The sequence below is a fragment of the Carettochelys insculpta genome, chromosome 29, assembly GCF_033958435.1.
Source record: "Carettochelys insculpta isolate YL-2023 chromosome 29, ASM3395843v1, whole genome shotgun sequence".
Lineage (NCBI taxonomy): Eukaryota > Metazoa > Chordata > Testudines > Carettochelyidae > Carettochelys > Carettochelys insculpta.
The window spans coordinates 5,603,713-5,620,961 of NC_134165.1; the positions used below are offsets into that span (position 1 = coordinate 5,603,713).

Consider the following 17,249-nt stretch of genomic DNA (forward strand, 5'->3'; position numbering starts at 1 on the left):
CCCATTAGTTGCTCCCAGAGGTAATTAGCTCATTTAGGTTCTGGTCTTCTCTAACACTCCTTGGGGAATCAGGAAAGAATCCAGGCTTCTCCAGATGAAAGTCACATTACTTGCACAAAGAAACCACTGGCTAGTTCCCCAGAGTTAGCCTGCTATTAACTCTGGATCACAAGGCTTCATAGTCTGAGCTACTATCACACCGATCTCCTCGCTGTATTTACCTGCAGCATGTACTCAAACTGGTAGATGCAGAGGCCTAGCTCAGCCATGCTGGGTTTGAATAGCTCTCGTAATCGATACTCCTGCATCAGCCGCACAAACACACAGAAAGCCTCTTCCTCAGGCATCTAGAGGTTCAAAATGAGACATATCCCACATTAGTCTCTCAATAGAGCCCAGCACAGAACCAACTCAGGAATGATGCTCTTACATAGATGAGACAAACACTAGTTACAAGAAGAGGAGCAGCTTTTCGTAGATCCATGCTTTACATGTGGGCTTGATTCTGGACACTTCTGGACAGTGATCAAGCTGTTTTCCTGCTACTTCCACATGGCCAGCCACTGCTGACATAAAATGCAACCCCACTGGAGACGGTAATCCTATTTGCATACCGAGCAGTACTCGGCCACACTGGGCCCTCTTCTCCCCAGTAGGTCTATATTGATTTTGCATGTCTCATTTGTACATAGCATATCATAAATTTACACTGGACTTTACAGATTAGCAGTTCTAAAACTGTGAAGAGGAGACCGAATGACTTTTCTCCAACTGCCTCCCTTCTTTCCTGATTTTAGGGTTCACTGCTGTGAGGTATGCATCAAAAGAGGCAACAAGGAAACAAAGGAATATTCAAAACATTTGAGGTTTGTCCATTAATGTGTTGATTCACCTGTGAAGTGTGAGAGACCTTTCGAGCACCACTTATGGCAAAACAAGTCCTTGGCTTTCCTTTTTAAAACACCTTCCTTAAAACCCTCCTTGGAGTGTGTTTCACAGGGTGGGGTGGTGGATTTGGGCTTTAAAACAGGCTTTGCCTTGTTACAGATGCAGGAAGGGTGCCATGATTTATATGTCAATGGAAAACTCCTGGACCCTGAAAGAGGCACTCTGGCACTACAGAGGGCACTTCTCAGAACTGGCAGAGAAACGAGTCAGCACAGCTCAAGTTGGCTGAATTCACAGTCCAGAAGGTCACTAACTCTGATGCCAGGTTTGCATTTGTACTGACAGAGCAGTGAGCAGCAGGGGTCTTTCAAGTAAACCATTAAACCAAGTCTCTTCTGCCAAGTCTTTGGGGGAAGTTAAAGACACTGTGACATTCCCACAGCCATTAACTGCACTGGAAAGAATTTTGGGCTAGCAGCTTTGATGGGTCAGATGCTGCATAATCTCACACAGCATGATTTCCACTTGCACCAACCTGCATTAGCAGCAATCCAACGATGAATGCGCTGCCCTGACAATATCCAACCTCACGGTCCACTAGGGAATAAGCCTGAAAGAGAGAGTGCTTAAGTGTGACGCAAGCAGGGACACCATCTCTGGAGCTACACAGCTCTGAGACACAAGTGATAACATAGTATAAAGGCAAAGAATAAAGCAACAAAACCAAGGGTCATAGGGCTTGGAGGCCAGAGAAAGGATACTTCTTTTAATACCTAGAAGTAGTTTAAATATTTCTATGCCACACACACTTGAAGAGAAATGTATCCCAGATGAAATTATGCCTACAATGTGCTCTCTGGTGCCCAGGGATTGCAGCCAGCAAGCATCACCTGAAGCTGTATTAACTGTCTACAGCACGATCTGCTAAGAAACAGAACTCATATCAACACCCAGTTATGGTCAGAAAAGCAAATAAGTAGAAACAGTGCACTTTCCAAACACGCATGGAGGGAGGTAACAGTCTTACAGGTCCCCCACTGCAGCCAGATGTATTCCAATGACATTCCAACCACAGAAACGAAAGCACAAATAGCGTGTTCTCCCTGCAGGTGTATACTAACAGATTTCTTGGAATGTACAAAATTTCAATTAAACCCACAGAAAACTTCAATGGGAGGGTGGCAACAATCTGTGCCACTCTCGCAATGTTTATTCAAAGACATGAAACAGAAGGAAAACACAAGATGGAGGACATAATCAGAGATCAGATCCCATTCACATGTAAGGGTTCTGTCTCTCCTTAAGTCAGGTGCCTAATAGTCACTAATGACAACAAACAGTATATCCCACAAAAGGAAGAAACCTAACTGCACAGCAAACCAGTGCAAAGTCAGATGCTCACTCATCCAGCAAGCTGAAGAGAATTGCTGTGAAATGCATGTGGAGACAAATGTTTATATTACTACGCTATTTAATGGTGAAGGTCTGTAGGCTTGTCACTAAAGTGCCATTTATTATACCAGTAAAGCAAGGCAGCCTCTGGGACATAAGACTGATAGAAATGGCTACTAAAGGACAGAGAAAAGAGTAATGCATTGTAAGTGTGCAATGCTGTATTTATGGTCCCCCAAGGGCTCCCAGATCACAACTACGCTACTACCAGCACTAAGTTTATTTCTTTAACCACCACTTCTTGCAAACTCTCACTGGGAGGTGATGCTAAAGTAGGTTATCTGCGACTCCCCCAACAACAGATTTTTACTGTTGCAATTTGCATACAATATTGTTGATCAATATTCCCACTAATTCTTTTGCATCCATGTGTGGAAAAAAAATTGTTTATGTGCATTGCAGCATGTGTGGATGTGCAACACCAGTAGAAAGACATGCTGCTGGCTGCTACCAGCTGTGGGCATGCTGTTAGTCAGTTGGGCAGCATCTAAATCTCACCTGGGTGGCTGCCCAAGTGCAGAGCTTATGACCTGTGAGGCAGAATCCAGCTTGTTCTCCAAAAGCTGCATTGACTCCTTCAGGCTCTGGCGTTTCCACAGATGACTCAGAGTGGTGCCTAGGCCACATGAAGGGAGTTTGTGGGCTCAACTGGTTTGTTTTAGACTGCTGTGTACATAACAGAAATCATCACTGCAACTGGCCTCCTGACTGGGAGCCTTAGAGACAAGCACTGAACTGGCTATGGAGACTGGACACCTCCAAAGTCCCTCAAGAGTCCTTTTAGACTCTAGAAAGAGGCAGCACATTGGCAGGGGAAGTTTGTACAGCAGCTGAACATGGGGTGTACCTGTTCTTAGTGAGATTACAGACGATCTTATGTATCCCTTTTGACCACTGTTCTCAAAGTGCTTTAGAAGAGACTTCGATCTCTAACACATTTACATTTCAGTGGGTTGGATGTGCTCTCATCCACTAATGAATCACTGAGGCACTTTGCTGATGTGTCACCAAAAAGCCAGAGAAAACTGAAGTGCTTTAAATCACTGTAGACAGCCCTCCCCTGTATTTGTGCAACAAGAGAAGAACTGACACTCAGGCTGAAAAACATATTAAAGGAAAATTGCTGGGTGTTTTATTAGCTACCACTTTCTAAGCCCATTTTCCTTATTTGAATGTCTTTCATACTGTGCCTTTAGCAGGCAAAACACAGTGGCTGTGTCTATACAAGCCTGCTCTTTTCAGAAGGGGCATGTTAATGAGGGAGTTTGAAAGATGCCAATGAGGCACTGTCATGAATATGCAGCCCCAAAACAAATGGAAAGAAGGGGCTTTTGAAGACTAGGGGGTTGTTTCGAAAAAGTCTCCCAGCTACATGGGCAGCAAGCGATTCAAAGGTGGCACTTTTGCATTGCCACAGCCACCATTATCCTAATGAGGCACTGCATATTCATGGTAGTAACTCATTAGCATATTTCAAACTCCCTCATTAACATGCCCCTTCCAAAAGGAGGGGGCTCATGTAGATACAGCCAGTGAGTGTTAAGGAGAAAACATACTGCAGTGTCTTACAGTCTGCAGGGCTTCTTCATTTAATATGCTTTTGACGCTAGAAGAACAACTGGGCATATATGGTCCCTTCTCAGACCACCTCCCTAAGTCACATGAAACTGACAACAACAACAACAAGTCATCCTGTGGCACCTTATAGGCTAACAGATATTTTGGAGCATAAGCTTTCATGGGCAACGACCCACTTCAAAAAGACCCAAAGCGGGTCTTTGCCCATGAAAGCTTATGCTCCAAAATATCTGTTAGTCTGTAAGGGGCCACAGGACTTCTTGTTGCTCTCGAAGATACAGACTCATACAGCTACCTCTCTGATACATGAAACTGACAAGTTACCCTTTTCCTGTTCGCTCTGCAAGATCTATAAAGTTACAGCAGAGACAGATGGATATTAGACTTCCTTGCACTGTTGCACATCAGTAGGGAGGATAGGAGGGGGTGGGAGGAAGAGAGTTCCCTGGATAAAGTTGTCACAAGCTTCTTGCTGATGGGTCAAGGACACTATGAATACAATGTGGAAGTCAGAGGAAGGAGGACACTCTTTGAAGAACACTGTAGCCCAGGCCCTTTGAAGTATTTGGTGTGCCAATGGCTACGTCTACACATGAAGCCAACATCGAAGTAGCTTATTTCGATGTAGCAACATCGAAATAGGCTATTTCGATGAGTAACATCTACACGTCCTCCAGGGCTGGCAACGTCGATGTTCAACTTCGATGTTGCGCGGCACCACATCGAAATAGGCGCTGCGAGGGAACGTCTACACGCCAAAGTAGCACACATCGAAATAAGGGTGCCAGGCACAGCTGCAGACAGGGTCACAGGGCGGACTCAACAGCAAGCCGCTCCCTTAAAGGGCCCCTCCCAGACACAGTTGCACTAAACACCACAAGATACACAGAGCCTACAACTGGTTGCAGACCCTGTGCCTGCAGCATGGATCCCCAGCTGCAGCAGCAGCAGCCAGAAGCCCTGGGCTAAGGGCTGCTGCCCACGGTGACCATAGAGCCCCGCAGGGGCTGGAGAGAGAGCATCTCTCAACCCCTCAGCTGATGGCCGCCATGGCGGACCCCGCTATTTCGAAGTTGCGGGACGCGCAACGACTACACGGTCCCTACTTCGACGTTGAACATCGAAGTAGGGCGCTATTCCTATCCCCTCATGGGGTTAGTGACTTCGACGTCTCGCCGCCTAACATCGAAGTTAACTTCGAAATAGCGCCCGGCGCGTGTAGCCGTGACGGGCGCTATTTTGAAGTTAGTGCCGCTACTTCGAAGTAGCATGCACGTGTAGACACGGCTAATATCAACAATTTTGACACATAGTTAATACAGACCTTGTGCAAGAAAACCTCTCCAAGATCTTATTCTGTACATAACCCACAGATTTAAATCTTCACAGATCCTTCAGACACACCAGGCAGGGGATGCTAACTCCTACCGCATTCCCTTGACGAACAAACAATCCCTTTTCTGGAGTCATCCCTCCCTCCAACTGACTAGGAAGTACGTGTAGATTTTAGGGCCTACACACACCTTAGCCTCCCAGCATGCTTTGCTACAGACTATTAATAGTCTGGGCTCCCTGTTGATCCAGCAGTGAGTGAAATCAGCTGCATCACACCCTAACCTGGAGGCAGGGCACAAACTCTCTTCAGCTACTGCCTGCTAAGACTTCCTTACTCACAAGACACGGGATTTTCACCTCACCACCCACCTCACTGTCACAATCCTGTCATTCAAGCCAGTGAAATGAAAATTGCGCAGCTTCCACCAAGTCATTCTTCCAACTGTAACCGCATTTAAAGTGTGCAGGGCTTGCATCATGTGTGACCACGTGCGCACGCACGCACGCACACGCACACACACACTTTCCCTCTGCTCATATGCTAGATGTTGCCCTACCATATGACCATGGCAGGTGGCACCCTGTTACCTTCATGACATTGAAAAGGACCTCTTGGCCTAGGCTGTCCTGTCCCTTGAAGAATTCATGCTCAGGATATGTGCGGGCTATGTCCCTCCGGATCAGCTTCTCGCAGGGGGAAGACATCTTCAGCAGCTCTGAATATTGGTTCTTGACAGGCATGTCTGTGGCGCTGCACAGAAGTTGCCATACAATAGCTCGGAAGTGGTGTGGGATTCCTTTCCGTATGAGCTCCTGGAGAGAGGCAAAGCATGGCCAATCAGGAATTAGCATGAGAGAGCTGCCGTCTTTGTGCCACAAGGACTGTGTGGAGTTTGATACTCTACATAAACTTGTGTGGAGGCAGGTGCTGGCAAGGGCTTGGGATGCTGCTGAGTGCTCTGAAGAGATCCCATTCCTTCTCGCTTGTGACTGAGATGGATAGCTATGGGGACAAGTAGTGGAAGAACGTTTTTTTGACAGTCCTAGGACAGGGTTAGAGCCTGCCCTAGAGGAAATCACACTGCCTTTCAGCCTGTAAAGGATCTCAGGTGTTGCTGGGAATGAGTGGGAGATGAGAGAGGGGTTAGAGGAAGAGGTGGACGCTGTGCTAACTGCTTCTCAATTTCTCCCTAAGCTGTCTCATTTCCTCACCTTTAGCAATTTCTCCTTCTTCTTCCGCCATTCATCCCATTCATTGACGATTCTCCCCCATAGGATCCAGGTGTCCTCCTCAAGGTGGCTCAGGTTGGAGGATGCTGAGGAGCTGGAGACTAAGGAGGAGCCACTGTTCCTGCGGGAGCCATTCATGGAGCGCATAGACTTGGAATCTGCTTCTAGCAGCCTGCAAGAGACACCATGACCACCATGAGACCAGAGCTACTGCCACCTCTGCCCAGATTCCATGAAGCAAAGCCAGGAGGGCAACAAGGAAGCAACCATCCAAGCAACACAGAAAGACCACCAGTGCAAACCTTCCCCTTTGGTGCTTTTCATCAGATGCATGCTCTACATTATGAACACTCCTCATCCAAAGAGAAAAGCTCCTCTGCCAAAATATGGACTATTAGAGCCACCAACCTTTGCAGTGAAGGCAGAAGCAAGAGGGAGAGTTTAGCATATTACTACCTTATTTTTAATAATGGAAGATCAAGTCTGTGTGTTTCAGGAAGTGATTCAGACTCAAAGATTCCATCATGGAATGTGGACGATCTCTGCTGGGGATTTCATAAGAATAAAGTTTAACTAGACTTGCAATAGAGGTTTTTGAGGGAATTCACACCAAGCGTGCAGCCAGAGGTCAGGGTGAACCCTCCACATTCCTATGGGAGGATCTTAGGAGCTATACGTTTCCAATTTAAGCTCTTCTTGGCTTCTATTTCAAAGTGGAGCCTTTAAATACAGTCAGAATCAAAAGGCAACCTAAACTCCATGTCACCTTTTGCAAGTCCCCACTAGCCAGATTAAGAAGGGTATTCAGCACATTACCACTTTTAAAATAAATTTTGTTAAATGTAAACCTTAATGTGTTAGCATGTTATCTTGCTGGAGCACAAACAACAACATAAAGTCTGCATTTCATAAGAGAAAAAAATAACAGCAGTCTATGTACAATACAGCCAAGTTCACCTACTCCTGCACCCTTAATCTCACAACCCTAATGGTAGGAGCCTGCACATTTTATTGCAGAGGAACACAGACGTCTGGAGCCAATCAGTGCATACACTTTCCAAGCTCGTCAGTGCCTTTATACATCTTACTCCATTGCTGACCTCATACCCTGGCCTGAAGGAATTCTGACAAAATTTAAAAAGGTAGAACAATTGCCTTTGGGCAGAGAACAAACTAGAAGTTATCAGTCCAAAAGGTGACTGATTCAGACATAAAGCAATGACTCTGACAACAGAGTATAAGCGATAACTAAAGATGTTAGGGAACTTGTGCAGGAGGTATTAACAAGAAGCAAACTAGAATAACAATCACAGCCTTGTTATTTCTGTGTATATGGCACTTCACACAATTGGACTCCAACACTGGCTGGGGCTACTGCAGTATTAAATTATAACTACCCTTGTGACATCACCATGTGACTATTTAAATAACTTACACCACACAGCCTGAAATTAGAATAGCTACTGAAGCCAACTGAAACAGAGCAATTTAAAATCAGTTGCAATTCTGACCATGCATTGAGAATACCAAAGTGCTCTACAAAGAAGCTTTATGAAGTGTTGCTGTAAACTCATTGGTCGTAGGATATGGATACAGTGGATGAAATATGGTCTTATTGGAATACCTGGTATTGGTGAGACAAACAAGCTTTCGAGCTTACACAAACCTCTTCTTCAGCTCTGGGAAATTTAAACAAAAGCGTAAGTTTGCTAGACACTAAACATCATGAATTGAATGGACACTGGATTTATTACAACAATCTATAACCCACTATAACCCATCCTATTGCCATGACTGCAAAGGTGTTAACAGGCCACTTCCTCTGGAATGGTCCCTTGAAATGCATTAACTACTTATGTTAAGCACTCTGTTCTACCTTGCACTTTGCAGTGACAGGGAGTACGCTTCCCAGACCTTAAGACCACCTCTGTATATGCATGAAAACTTGTCTCTCTCACCAACAGAAGATGGTCATCTTATCTCACCCACCTTTCTGAAACTGAAAAGCAGAGCAACAAGAGCACTTCACCTTTCAGTGAAATGCGACCACCTCCAGGACGGGGCGCACAGCAACACTGCCACAGCTCAGGACAGGAAACAGAGGTTTTGTCTACACAAACTTTAAAACACAGCCATGGTGGTGCTTCAATGTGGCAATTTGGCTACAATAGGTACACTACCTCCATGAGGACTGTAGCTAGCTGCGCTGGGAGCATAGCTTCCAATGCTGTAGCACTAGCCACACTGGCACTTGGTGCTGTGATCCCAGGGAAGGTGGGGTGTGTTTTTTCACACCCGAGTGAGAAAGTTACAGTGTAGTAACTTGCCAGTATAGACAACCCCCAAGACAAGCCACAGATTAAAGCCGCACAGGGAGTTTTAGACATGCAAGATGCATTAACTCAATTTGTAACCTGACCAGCACAGGCATCATGCCAGCTCTTGCTAGAAGTACCACTGATATTCCGCCACTACAAGAGCCAAGACCGCTGCTTTCCATTGCATCTAAAGAGTCATTGTTCAAAGCTGCTGGGCCCTTACCAAAATTCTACATTTTTCCTCCAGTCACTTGAACAATAGAGCTTACAGCTGGCCTTGTTTCCTTTACAAACATTCAACATCTAACAAAATCGGATGTGCTCAGGGAGACCCAGGTGCACCCCCTCAGAGAGGGGGAAGGAAATCTACAACTGAGCTACAGTCAGATGCCTAGTGGGATGGAAACGAGCAATGAAAGTGGCTTTTGTTATCTGCGGCACAAGCTAGCTAGGGCCCTGGAGAACAACTTCCTGATCAGAGACTAATAGTTACTCTTAACAGAATGACACTATTAAACTCAGCAATGAATCTGAGCAGAAAAGGAGTCTACCTTTCCAGAAATTCTCAATGTCACTTTAAAGAGAGTCACCTTCCTGATGAAAAGGTGGTGGTACGGTAGAGAGAGAGAAGCAGAATGGAGGCAGTTTCAGTGCTGGGGGAATACAGAATTGTTCCAGGGGCATACTAAAACATGGGAAAGGGTCTGAATCTGGTGCCTTTCTGAATATGAATTCACCCTGTCAACAGCTTCACCTTCTTGCTTTCAAGTTCAGCTGACAAGGTTGGGCCATTTTTTGATTCAGTGTCACCAAATAAGGGACTGACTGACTGGCTGCTGACGAACAGGGAGAGGAAAGCCTGGGAAAACAGGATGATCAGTAATTGACAAGGCCAGTGCCCGCCCCCATCCTCTTCCTCAGAGTGTGTAATTCCCCCCACCCTACCACAAACTGCATCTCCCAGACACCACCTTGTTAACAGGACCCTTTCCCAGCAGCATCCTTCCGTAACAGCTTTAAGAAGCTTTTGATTTTGAGCCTTGGATTCTTTAAAGACAGAGAATCAGAGATAGAAGTGTCTGATCGAGTCCCCTTCTCCTACAGGAAGGGGAGTCTTCCATTTATTGTAAAAGGATGCACCATGGCATTTATAGGGTTAAAACTATGCAAGCCAACAACAAGCACAGATTCCAAGGTCAAAAGGGACCACTGTGATCCTCTTGTCTGACCTCCTGTATAACACGCGCCAGAAAACTTCCTTAAAGCAACTCTGACACCCTCAGAATGGTTTCACCTGCCCAGAACAGACCTCACTAGAGAAATCATTCATTGTACACTCAGGAAAAACGTCTCACCTGGAGAATGAGAAGAGGCCTGAAAATACAACTCAGGTAGGCTATGTGGCTATTGGGCAGCATTCCCTCTAATTTTTTCATCCATGGGCAGAAAAAATTTTGTTATGTGCACCAAGGCATGTGCAAATGTGCACCACCAAATAGAAAGACATGCTGGCCTACTGACTTTGCCCCTCCCCCCAACGTGGATCCTGTGTGGATCATTAAAGAGGAGATACAGTTAGTGGGTCATCTTACAACAAGTCTGGCATCTCCTGATTCTAACTCCTTCCATCTCCAACAGGCTGCTGATTGTAAGGTATCAGCAACATTCCCCAACTTCATTAAAATGCAGCAGTTTGTTTTGTTTCCCAGTGACTCAACACCCACTGTGTGTGTGGACAGTTGACAAAAGGCTCTCCAGCTGCCATGAGCTATATTGCCATTAGGGTAAACACTACAGTCTTCCCACTCTAAAAAGAGAGCAAAAAGCAGTCAAGTAGCACTTTAAAGACTAGCAAAATAAATTTATTAGATGAGCTTTCGTGGGACAGACCCACTTCTTGACTGCTTTTTGTTTTGATAGTATATAGACTAGCACGGCTCCCTCTCTGTTACTAAAAAAGAGCAGGCTGTGGAAAGATCCATGTCTTGTAGGGAAGCTGATGCCTTCCCTTACCCAAGCGTTTTGCAAATTTTAAATGTACAAGGCTCTTTACACTTCCAGCCTGCAGACCTCCTGTGTTTGGGTCAGATGTTAAAGACAAACACCTTCTCTCGCATTCTAAAAATGACACAAAACCAACAGAAAGTGCCAATGAGGCAGATGATATATTAATCAGGAAAGAGATTACCATTGTCTTTATCCTTCCAGAGGACTTTAGTCCCAGGATTTAAGTGTTACTCAAATGCTACAGGCCAATTTTTGCCCTTGGATAACATCTGCCAACTTTATGGGGACTTGAGTGCACATCTCAAAGGGCAGAATTTGGCCCAAACTAATTAAGTCTAATAACCCCTCTTTTGGAAAGGTATTATCATCCCTATTTTAAAGATGGATAAAACAATGCACCAAATGGCAAAATGTTTTGCCTCAGGCTACAACTAAAGAGGCAGAGTGGGAAAAGATGTACAGCCCACAATCCTGTACTCCAGATAGTCTGTTACTGTGGACTCTGTGTACTGTATTAGGTGGAAAATGTCTTTAAATAGCTACCCAACAAGAGCCGCACCTAGTAAGGAACAAGTGATAGTCACCTCAAAATAGACAAAACATTAGAAAGAATGAGATCGTCTGGAGAGAGTAACCCAAGTGACTGGTCAAAACATATGGGGCCTTTCAGCTCAGGACTACTGATGAAAAAGTGACCCAGTTTAGAAAAAACTCTTGGTCACTATCACTTATCTTCTGGCTGCAGTGGGATTTCTGAAATGATCTGCTGGGGGGCGAGAAAGGAAGCTTGAGTACACTTAGCACTAGTACAAGACTGTGTCTGTCACATTTGACCTCTTGCTGATGGTCAGGGTGAGGCTAAGGATTGTATAGGCCTTAGAGGCCAAACTTTCCTTTCACCCAAAGAGGCAATCCCTCCAGGTCAGGGCTGAGGCACACTGCTGGAGCACTTCAACAGTACTTTTCTTTGATGGGTTCGCACTATTTTTCACATACAGATGATGGCGCATTGCACACTATAGACACTCCTTGGATTATAAATTACCTTCCATTAGCTTCTAGTTATGAGGACATACTAGAACGTTAAGCTTTCCTTACCTATTCTGCTCCTCCAGCTTTGCCAACAGCTCTAGCTCATCTGGGCTTAGGTTCTCTGAATCTGAGGTGGGGGAGCATGCTGGTGCAGAGTTGACAGAAGAAAGAGCCTCCTGTGAGGAAGAGTCTGGGCTGACTGCTGGACTTGCCATCTCAGGAAGGTTGAGCGTAGCAGGGATGTTCATTCGCAAAATCCACAGGAACACCCTTCAGGAAAGTTAAAGTTTCATCTGCAAGTAAACAAGCAGCCTTAATACCAATGGACAGTACCAGAGTTTAGAGCTTCTTTGTTTCAGACTTTGATTTTATTTAAAAAAAAGACTGTCAGCTTCAGCAGCCACTGGCTCCCTTACATAATACCAAAGACTTATTATTCTAAATCAACACTGTACTTTCCAGACGATACACTACCTTCAACTCAGAACTTCAAGGGTGTGTCTACACTTGCATTCCTCTTTCAAAAGATGTATGCAAAGGAGGGAAATAAAAAATGCAAATGATGTACATATTTTGCACTTCATTTGCATATTCAGCACCTAATTTACATATTCTTATTTCAAAATAGCTTCTTTCGAAATAAAGACACTGCTCTTTCGAAAGTAAACCCCATCTTTGAAAGAACCCTCCTGCCCTTTTTTATAGGAAGGATTCTTTTGAAGATGGGGTTTACTTTCAAAAAAGCAGGGTCTACACTGGTTTTCTTCTTTTGAAAGATGCTATTTCAAAATATGCAAATGAGGGGTCTGATATGCAAATTTACACCTCATTTGCATTTTTGATTTACCTCATTTGCACACCTCTTTCAAAAGAGGAATGCAAGTGTAGACACAGCCTAGGAGTTCTCCCAAAAGATATATTCCTGATTAATTCCACACATGGACTCTCTTATTCTGGACTAGGAATGTCTTATCATGAATTAGTTTATCTGAAAGGAATTAAGCTAATTTGGAATTAGGTAGTCTTAATTTAGGATGTTAATATTTAACCACTTAGAGGTTTATCAATTACAATTAACCAGTATCAGAGAGGTAGCTGTGTTCGTCTGCATCTTCAAAAACAACAAGAAGTCCTGTGGCAATTTACAGATTAACAGATATGTTGGAACATAAGCTTTCATGGGCAAAGACCCATTCATGCATCTGACAAAGTGGGTCTTTGCCCATGAAAGCTTATGCTCCAAAATATCTGTTAGTCTATAATTAACCAGTAGGGGTTGGAGCAGCACCCTGCCTGCCACAGCTGCAGGGTTGGGGGTCAGGAGGGGTGGAAGGGCAGCTGGAGAGGCCACTCCACCCCAACTGGGCTGGCACAACCACCTTGCCATGGACCAGGGCTGCTCTAGTCTGTTTAATTGGTACTGGTTAAACATAGCATTAAAATAGTTAACTAAACAGTATTTTACTTCCCTAGTCTTAATCCAGAATAAGGACAGCCACACTAAGGCTACATCTACACCTGCATTCCTCTTTCAAAAGAGGAATGCAAATGAGGGAAATCAAAAAAGCAAATGATGCACTGATTTACATATCTTCGTTTGCATAATCTCATTATTCCTTATTCCTAGGAATGAGGGTTCTTTCAAAAACAGGATTTATTTTTGAAAGAGCCAAGTCTACACTGCTTTTTTTTCTTTTGAAAGAATCTCTTCTCAAAAGATTATGCAAATGAAGCACAAGATATGTAAATCAGTGCCTCATGTGCATTTTTGTTTCCCCTCATTTGCATTCCTCTTTCAAAAGTGGAATGCAAGTGTGGATGTAGTCTAAAAGTTAACCAGGAATAGCTAATCCAATTTTATTCTAAATTATTTTTTTCCCACATAGATCGACTCTGAGATTTAAGAGTAACTAAACCAGTATGTTTTTAAAATCATACATGTAGTTAAACAGGTGCAATTTTGAATAAGGACAATGCGTTAGCACCATGGGAGGGCGTGGACTCAAGAGGTGAGTGCGCTGCTGCTGATAGACCTAAAGCACAGATCTCCAAACTTTTCAAGCATATTATTATATAGCATTACCTTTTGAATTGAAGTGCAGTCCAGGATATTTCTCAAACCCACCCACCATTGCCCTGCCTCCTTGACCAAACCCTTCTCTCGCTCCATCCTTATCCCACGTCCTCATGGTCTCTGGACTGGGGCTTGGGTGGGAGGGTGGAGGCTCTGGTCTTGGACAAAGGGGTATGGAGTGTGGATGGGTTCTCGGCAGAGTCTGGAGATGAAAGTTGGGATGGGAGTGGGCAGGTGGCAGGCTGCAGGAGGTAGCTGCAGGAAGGGTTTGGAGCTGGGGAAAGTGGCCTGTGGAAAGGGGAGGGACTCAGTATTCTGCATGTGGATGGAAAATGAAAGGGCAGGAAATTTGTTATGTGCAGCAATACTGAGGTAATGTGCAGCTATGCACTACCAGTAGAAACCTATATATTCTTTAAAAGTGGCTACAGAATAATTATTCCAGCCGTGACAGGTTAGGCATTTTAAAACTTACTACTCAGAATTAAACCGAAGTATGCGAGAGACATAAAAATTATGAAAGGCACAGTCAAAAACCTAAAAGAACTCATTTTGAAAGTTGTAATACCACCACCACGACAAGTGTTTCTGTGCGAGTGACAGAGATTCACACTGCCCCTTTAAGTATGCTGGGTATGTTCAGAAATAGGAGCAGCAAGCAAGTTCCCTCCAGCCCCAGCCCTCTAGAGATGGCATGTGAGGGGGAGGGGTGGAGATGGTGTAGGAGAGGGAGAAGGGGACATTCTGACATAAGCACCCTCTCCCTTACCTCCCGCACCCTGTAAAGCAAGCAGGAGGCTGGGGGGGGGGGGGGGCCCGCAGGGGGAAGGGCAGGAGAAAAATAGCAGTGTGCGGCAGGAGCAGCTGATATGCAGGCACTTGATATTCTCCCAGGTAAACCAGTCAGGATCACCTGTCAGAGGCTCCAGGATATACCAGAAGATCCCAATCTACTGGTTGGTGACCACTGACCTAAAGCAACCAGAGTTTTGCATAGATAGCTTATAGCTTACATCTAAACACTAACCAGGCCTGACTCCCGTTACTTGTGAGATCTGACAGGATCACCCACACATGAATTTTGGCTACACTATCTATTTTAGGTACTTAGATGGCTCCCCTTAGCTTAGTACAGGTTGAACCTCTTTAGTCCAGCACCCTTGGGACCTGACCGGTACCAAATGAGAGAATTTGCCAGACCACGAGAGGTCAATGTTGTCTAGCACCATTACCAACACTTCCACTGCTTATTGATGCTTAGAAAACATTTAGAGGTGTATTACAGCTAAATAACAACACAGAAAACAAAGCTAGGACTGGTGTCTGGAAACAAACCTTTTGAGATTACAGGAAAATTGGCCACATTCATGATAGGTGATCACCTGGCTAACTAAAATCATGCCGGCTTATGGATGTTGCCGGATGAGCATGCCAGACCTGAGAGGCTCACTCAATCTGTATAGGAATGTACCTTAGCAGTTACAGCATATTTATCCTCATGTCACTTCTGCAAAGTAGGACAGTGTTTGCAAAGGAAAGTCCCATGCAGTTAGTTTTACCAGGGGCATTCCCTCCATCTAAGTGCTATGTACATTTATCAATTTTAAAAGCCTCGGTCAAGCTTTTCAGATGATATATTAAAATGACGACAGACACAAGGGCAGCTTTAGCTATAAATTAATTTTATTGGCTGGTGTCAGCCTTTGGGTTACTAAAGTGCGATTTAGACTATATAGCAATAAAATATTTTACAGCAGAATTCCTCCCAGGGGAGGGCAAGACTAGAGTGATTGAGACAGAGTGGTCCAGATAGTCTATTTTGGGTGTCACGAATACTCGTGGAGTTCACAAGGAAATATCCTTCTGCATGCATACTGTTTAAGTCTGATCTCCACCTGCCCTGTCTTAAATTTGATCCACTGCACTCTCTCAGGAACAAACAAGGCCTAGAACCAAATGTTCCCTATATTTTTTCTATCTGTGTCCAGAACAAATTTTATTGTGTGCACCGATGCATGTGTGGATGTGCTCCACTAGTAATACATGCTGTCAGCTGTGGGTGCTCTTCTAAACAGCTGGATAGCATCTGAATCTCTCCTGAGTGGCCACCCAAGCACTTTGCTTATAAGCAACACTGGTCAGAATTATCCATTCAACCTGGACCCACTATCCAAGTATATTTTTAAGCCCTGTGTGCTACAGTTTTTATTCTAACAAGTTTGCACTAATGTCTTGTGAGTTAACCATTGAGGGCATCCCACACAGGAACCAAGTAAGGGAAGACTGACTGACAGATGTTTCCAGTGCTGCTCCAAGGAGTCTCCCTTACATGACTTCTAGAAGAATACACTCCATGGCTGTGTCTACACTATCCCAAAACTTCAAAATGGCCATTTCGAAGTTTACTAATGAAGCGCTGAAATACATATTCAGCACCTCATTAGCATGTGGGCGGCTGCGGCACTTCAAAATTGCCACAGCTCATCCAGACGGGGCCCCTTTTCGAAAGAGCCCCGGCAACTTCGAAATCCCCTTATTCCTATCTTATTCCTATTTCCTCTGCATGGCCATTCTGAAGTTTCGGGATAGCGTAGACTTGGCTCGTGTATTCAGCTAAGTAGTCTTTGAGTCTTTCCTTACGGCAAAGGGAGTGAAATGTTCTTAAACCCAGCTAGAGTGTGGGATTGGGATGTTTGGAAGGCAGGAGTGCCCCCGAGTGAACCTCTCTTTCAAAGTGGTCTGCACAAAGAATGAGTGGGAAGACCAGTGTAGTAGCCACCACTGGGATGGATAGGTGCAGGGGGAATCAAGAACAATGCTTTGACTGGCAAGTGCTTTTAGGGCTACTGAAAGGGCTACCTCACTGGCCACTTTTAACAGCCAATTCTTCAGCAGTCCTGCTGTTACCCTTCCCCTACCACTTCCTCCATCCCTAGAGGCTTTTAAGTCCCAGATTGACAAAACCCTGACTGGGATGATTTAGTTGGGAGAAGATTGGAAGAGACCTCAGGAGGTCATCAAGTCCAACTTCAACTCTGATTCCTACAGAACAAAAAAAAGCAGTCAAGGAGCACTTTAACAAATAACTTACTAGGTGATGAGCTTTCGTGGGACGGACCCACTTCTTCAGATTATAGCCTTACCAGAACAGACTCAATACATAAAGCACAGAGGTCCAAAAGTTGTTATCAAGGTTGGCAGATCAGAAGAGCAAAGGGGTGGCATAAGGTTGGGGTGGGGTGGGGAAGTTAAGAGTTAGATTAAACATACCACATATACCACATTTTGAAGCCTATCAGACAAGGGCTAAGAAAAATAAAGCGCTATAAACAAGA

The 17,249-nt window shown here is 44.6% G+C and overlaps 1 protein-coding gene across 7 annotated transcripts in view; it reads right to left on the reverse strand.

Annotated features, from left to right (window-relative positions):
• Positions 1 to 17,249, reverse strand: part of EVI5L (ecotropic viral integration site 5 like) — a 71,782-nt gene that overhangs the window by 46,016 nt on the left and 8,517 nt on the right. For all 7 annotated transcript variants that reach the window (XM_074979574.1, XM_074979575.1, XM_074979579.1 and 4 more), the window contains 5 exons: positions 11,907 to 12,133; positions 6,466 to 6,655; positions 5,842 to 6,066; positions 1,424 to 1,498; positions 222 to 347 (listed from right to left, as the gene is read on the reverse strand). In XM_074979574.1, the coding sequence (XP_074835675.1) occupies positions 222 to 347; positions 1,424 to 1,498; positions 5,842 to 6,066; positions 6,466 to 6,655; positions 11,907 to 12,088 (798 nt within the window). In that variant the 5' untranslated portion in view covers positions 12,089 to 12,133. The remainder of the gene's footprint in view (positions 1 to 221; positions 348 to 1,423; positions 1,499 to 5,841; positions 6,067 to 6,465; positions 6,656 to 11,906; positions 12,134 to 17,249) is intronic.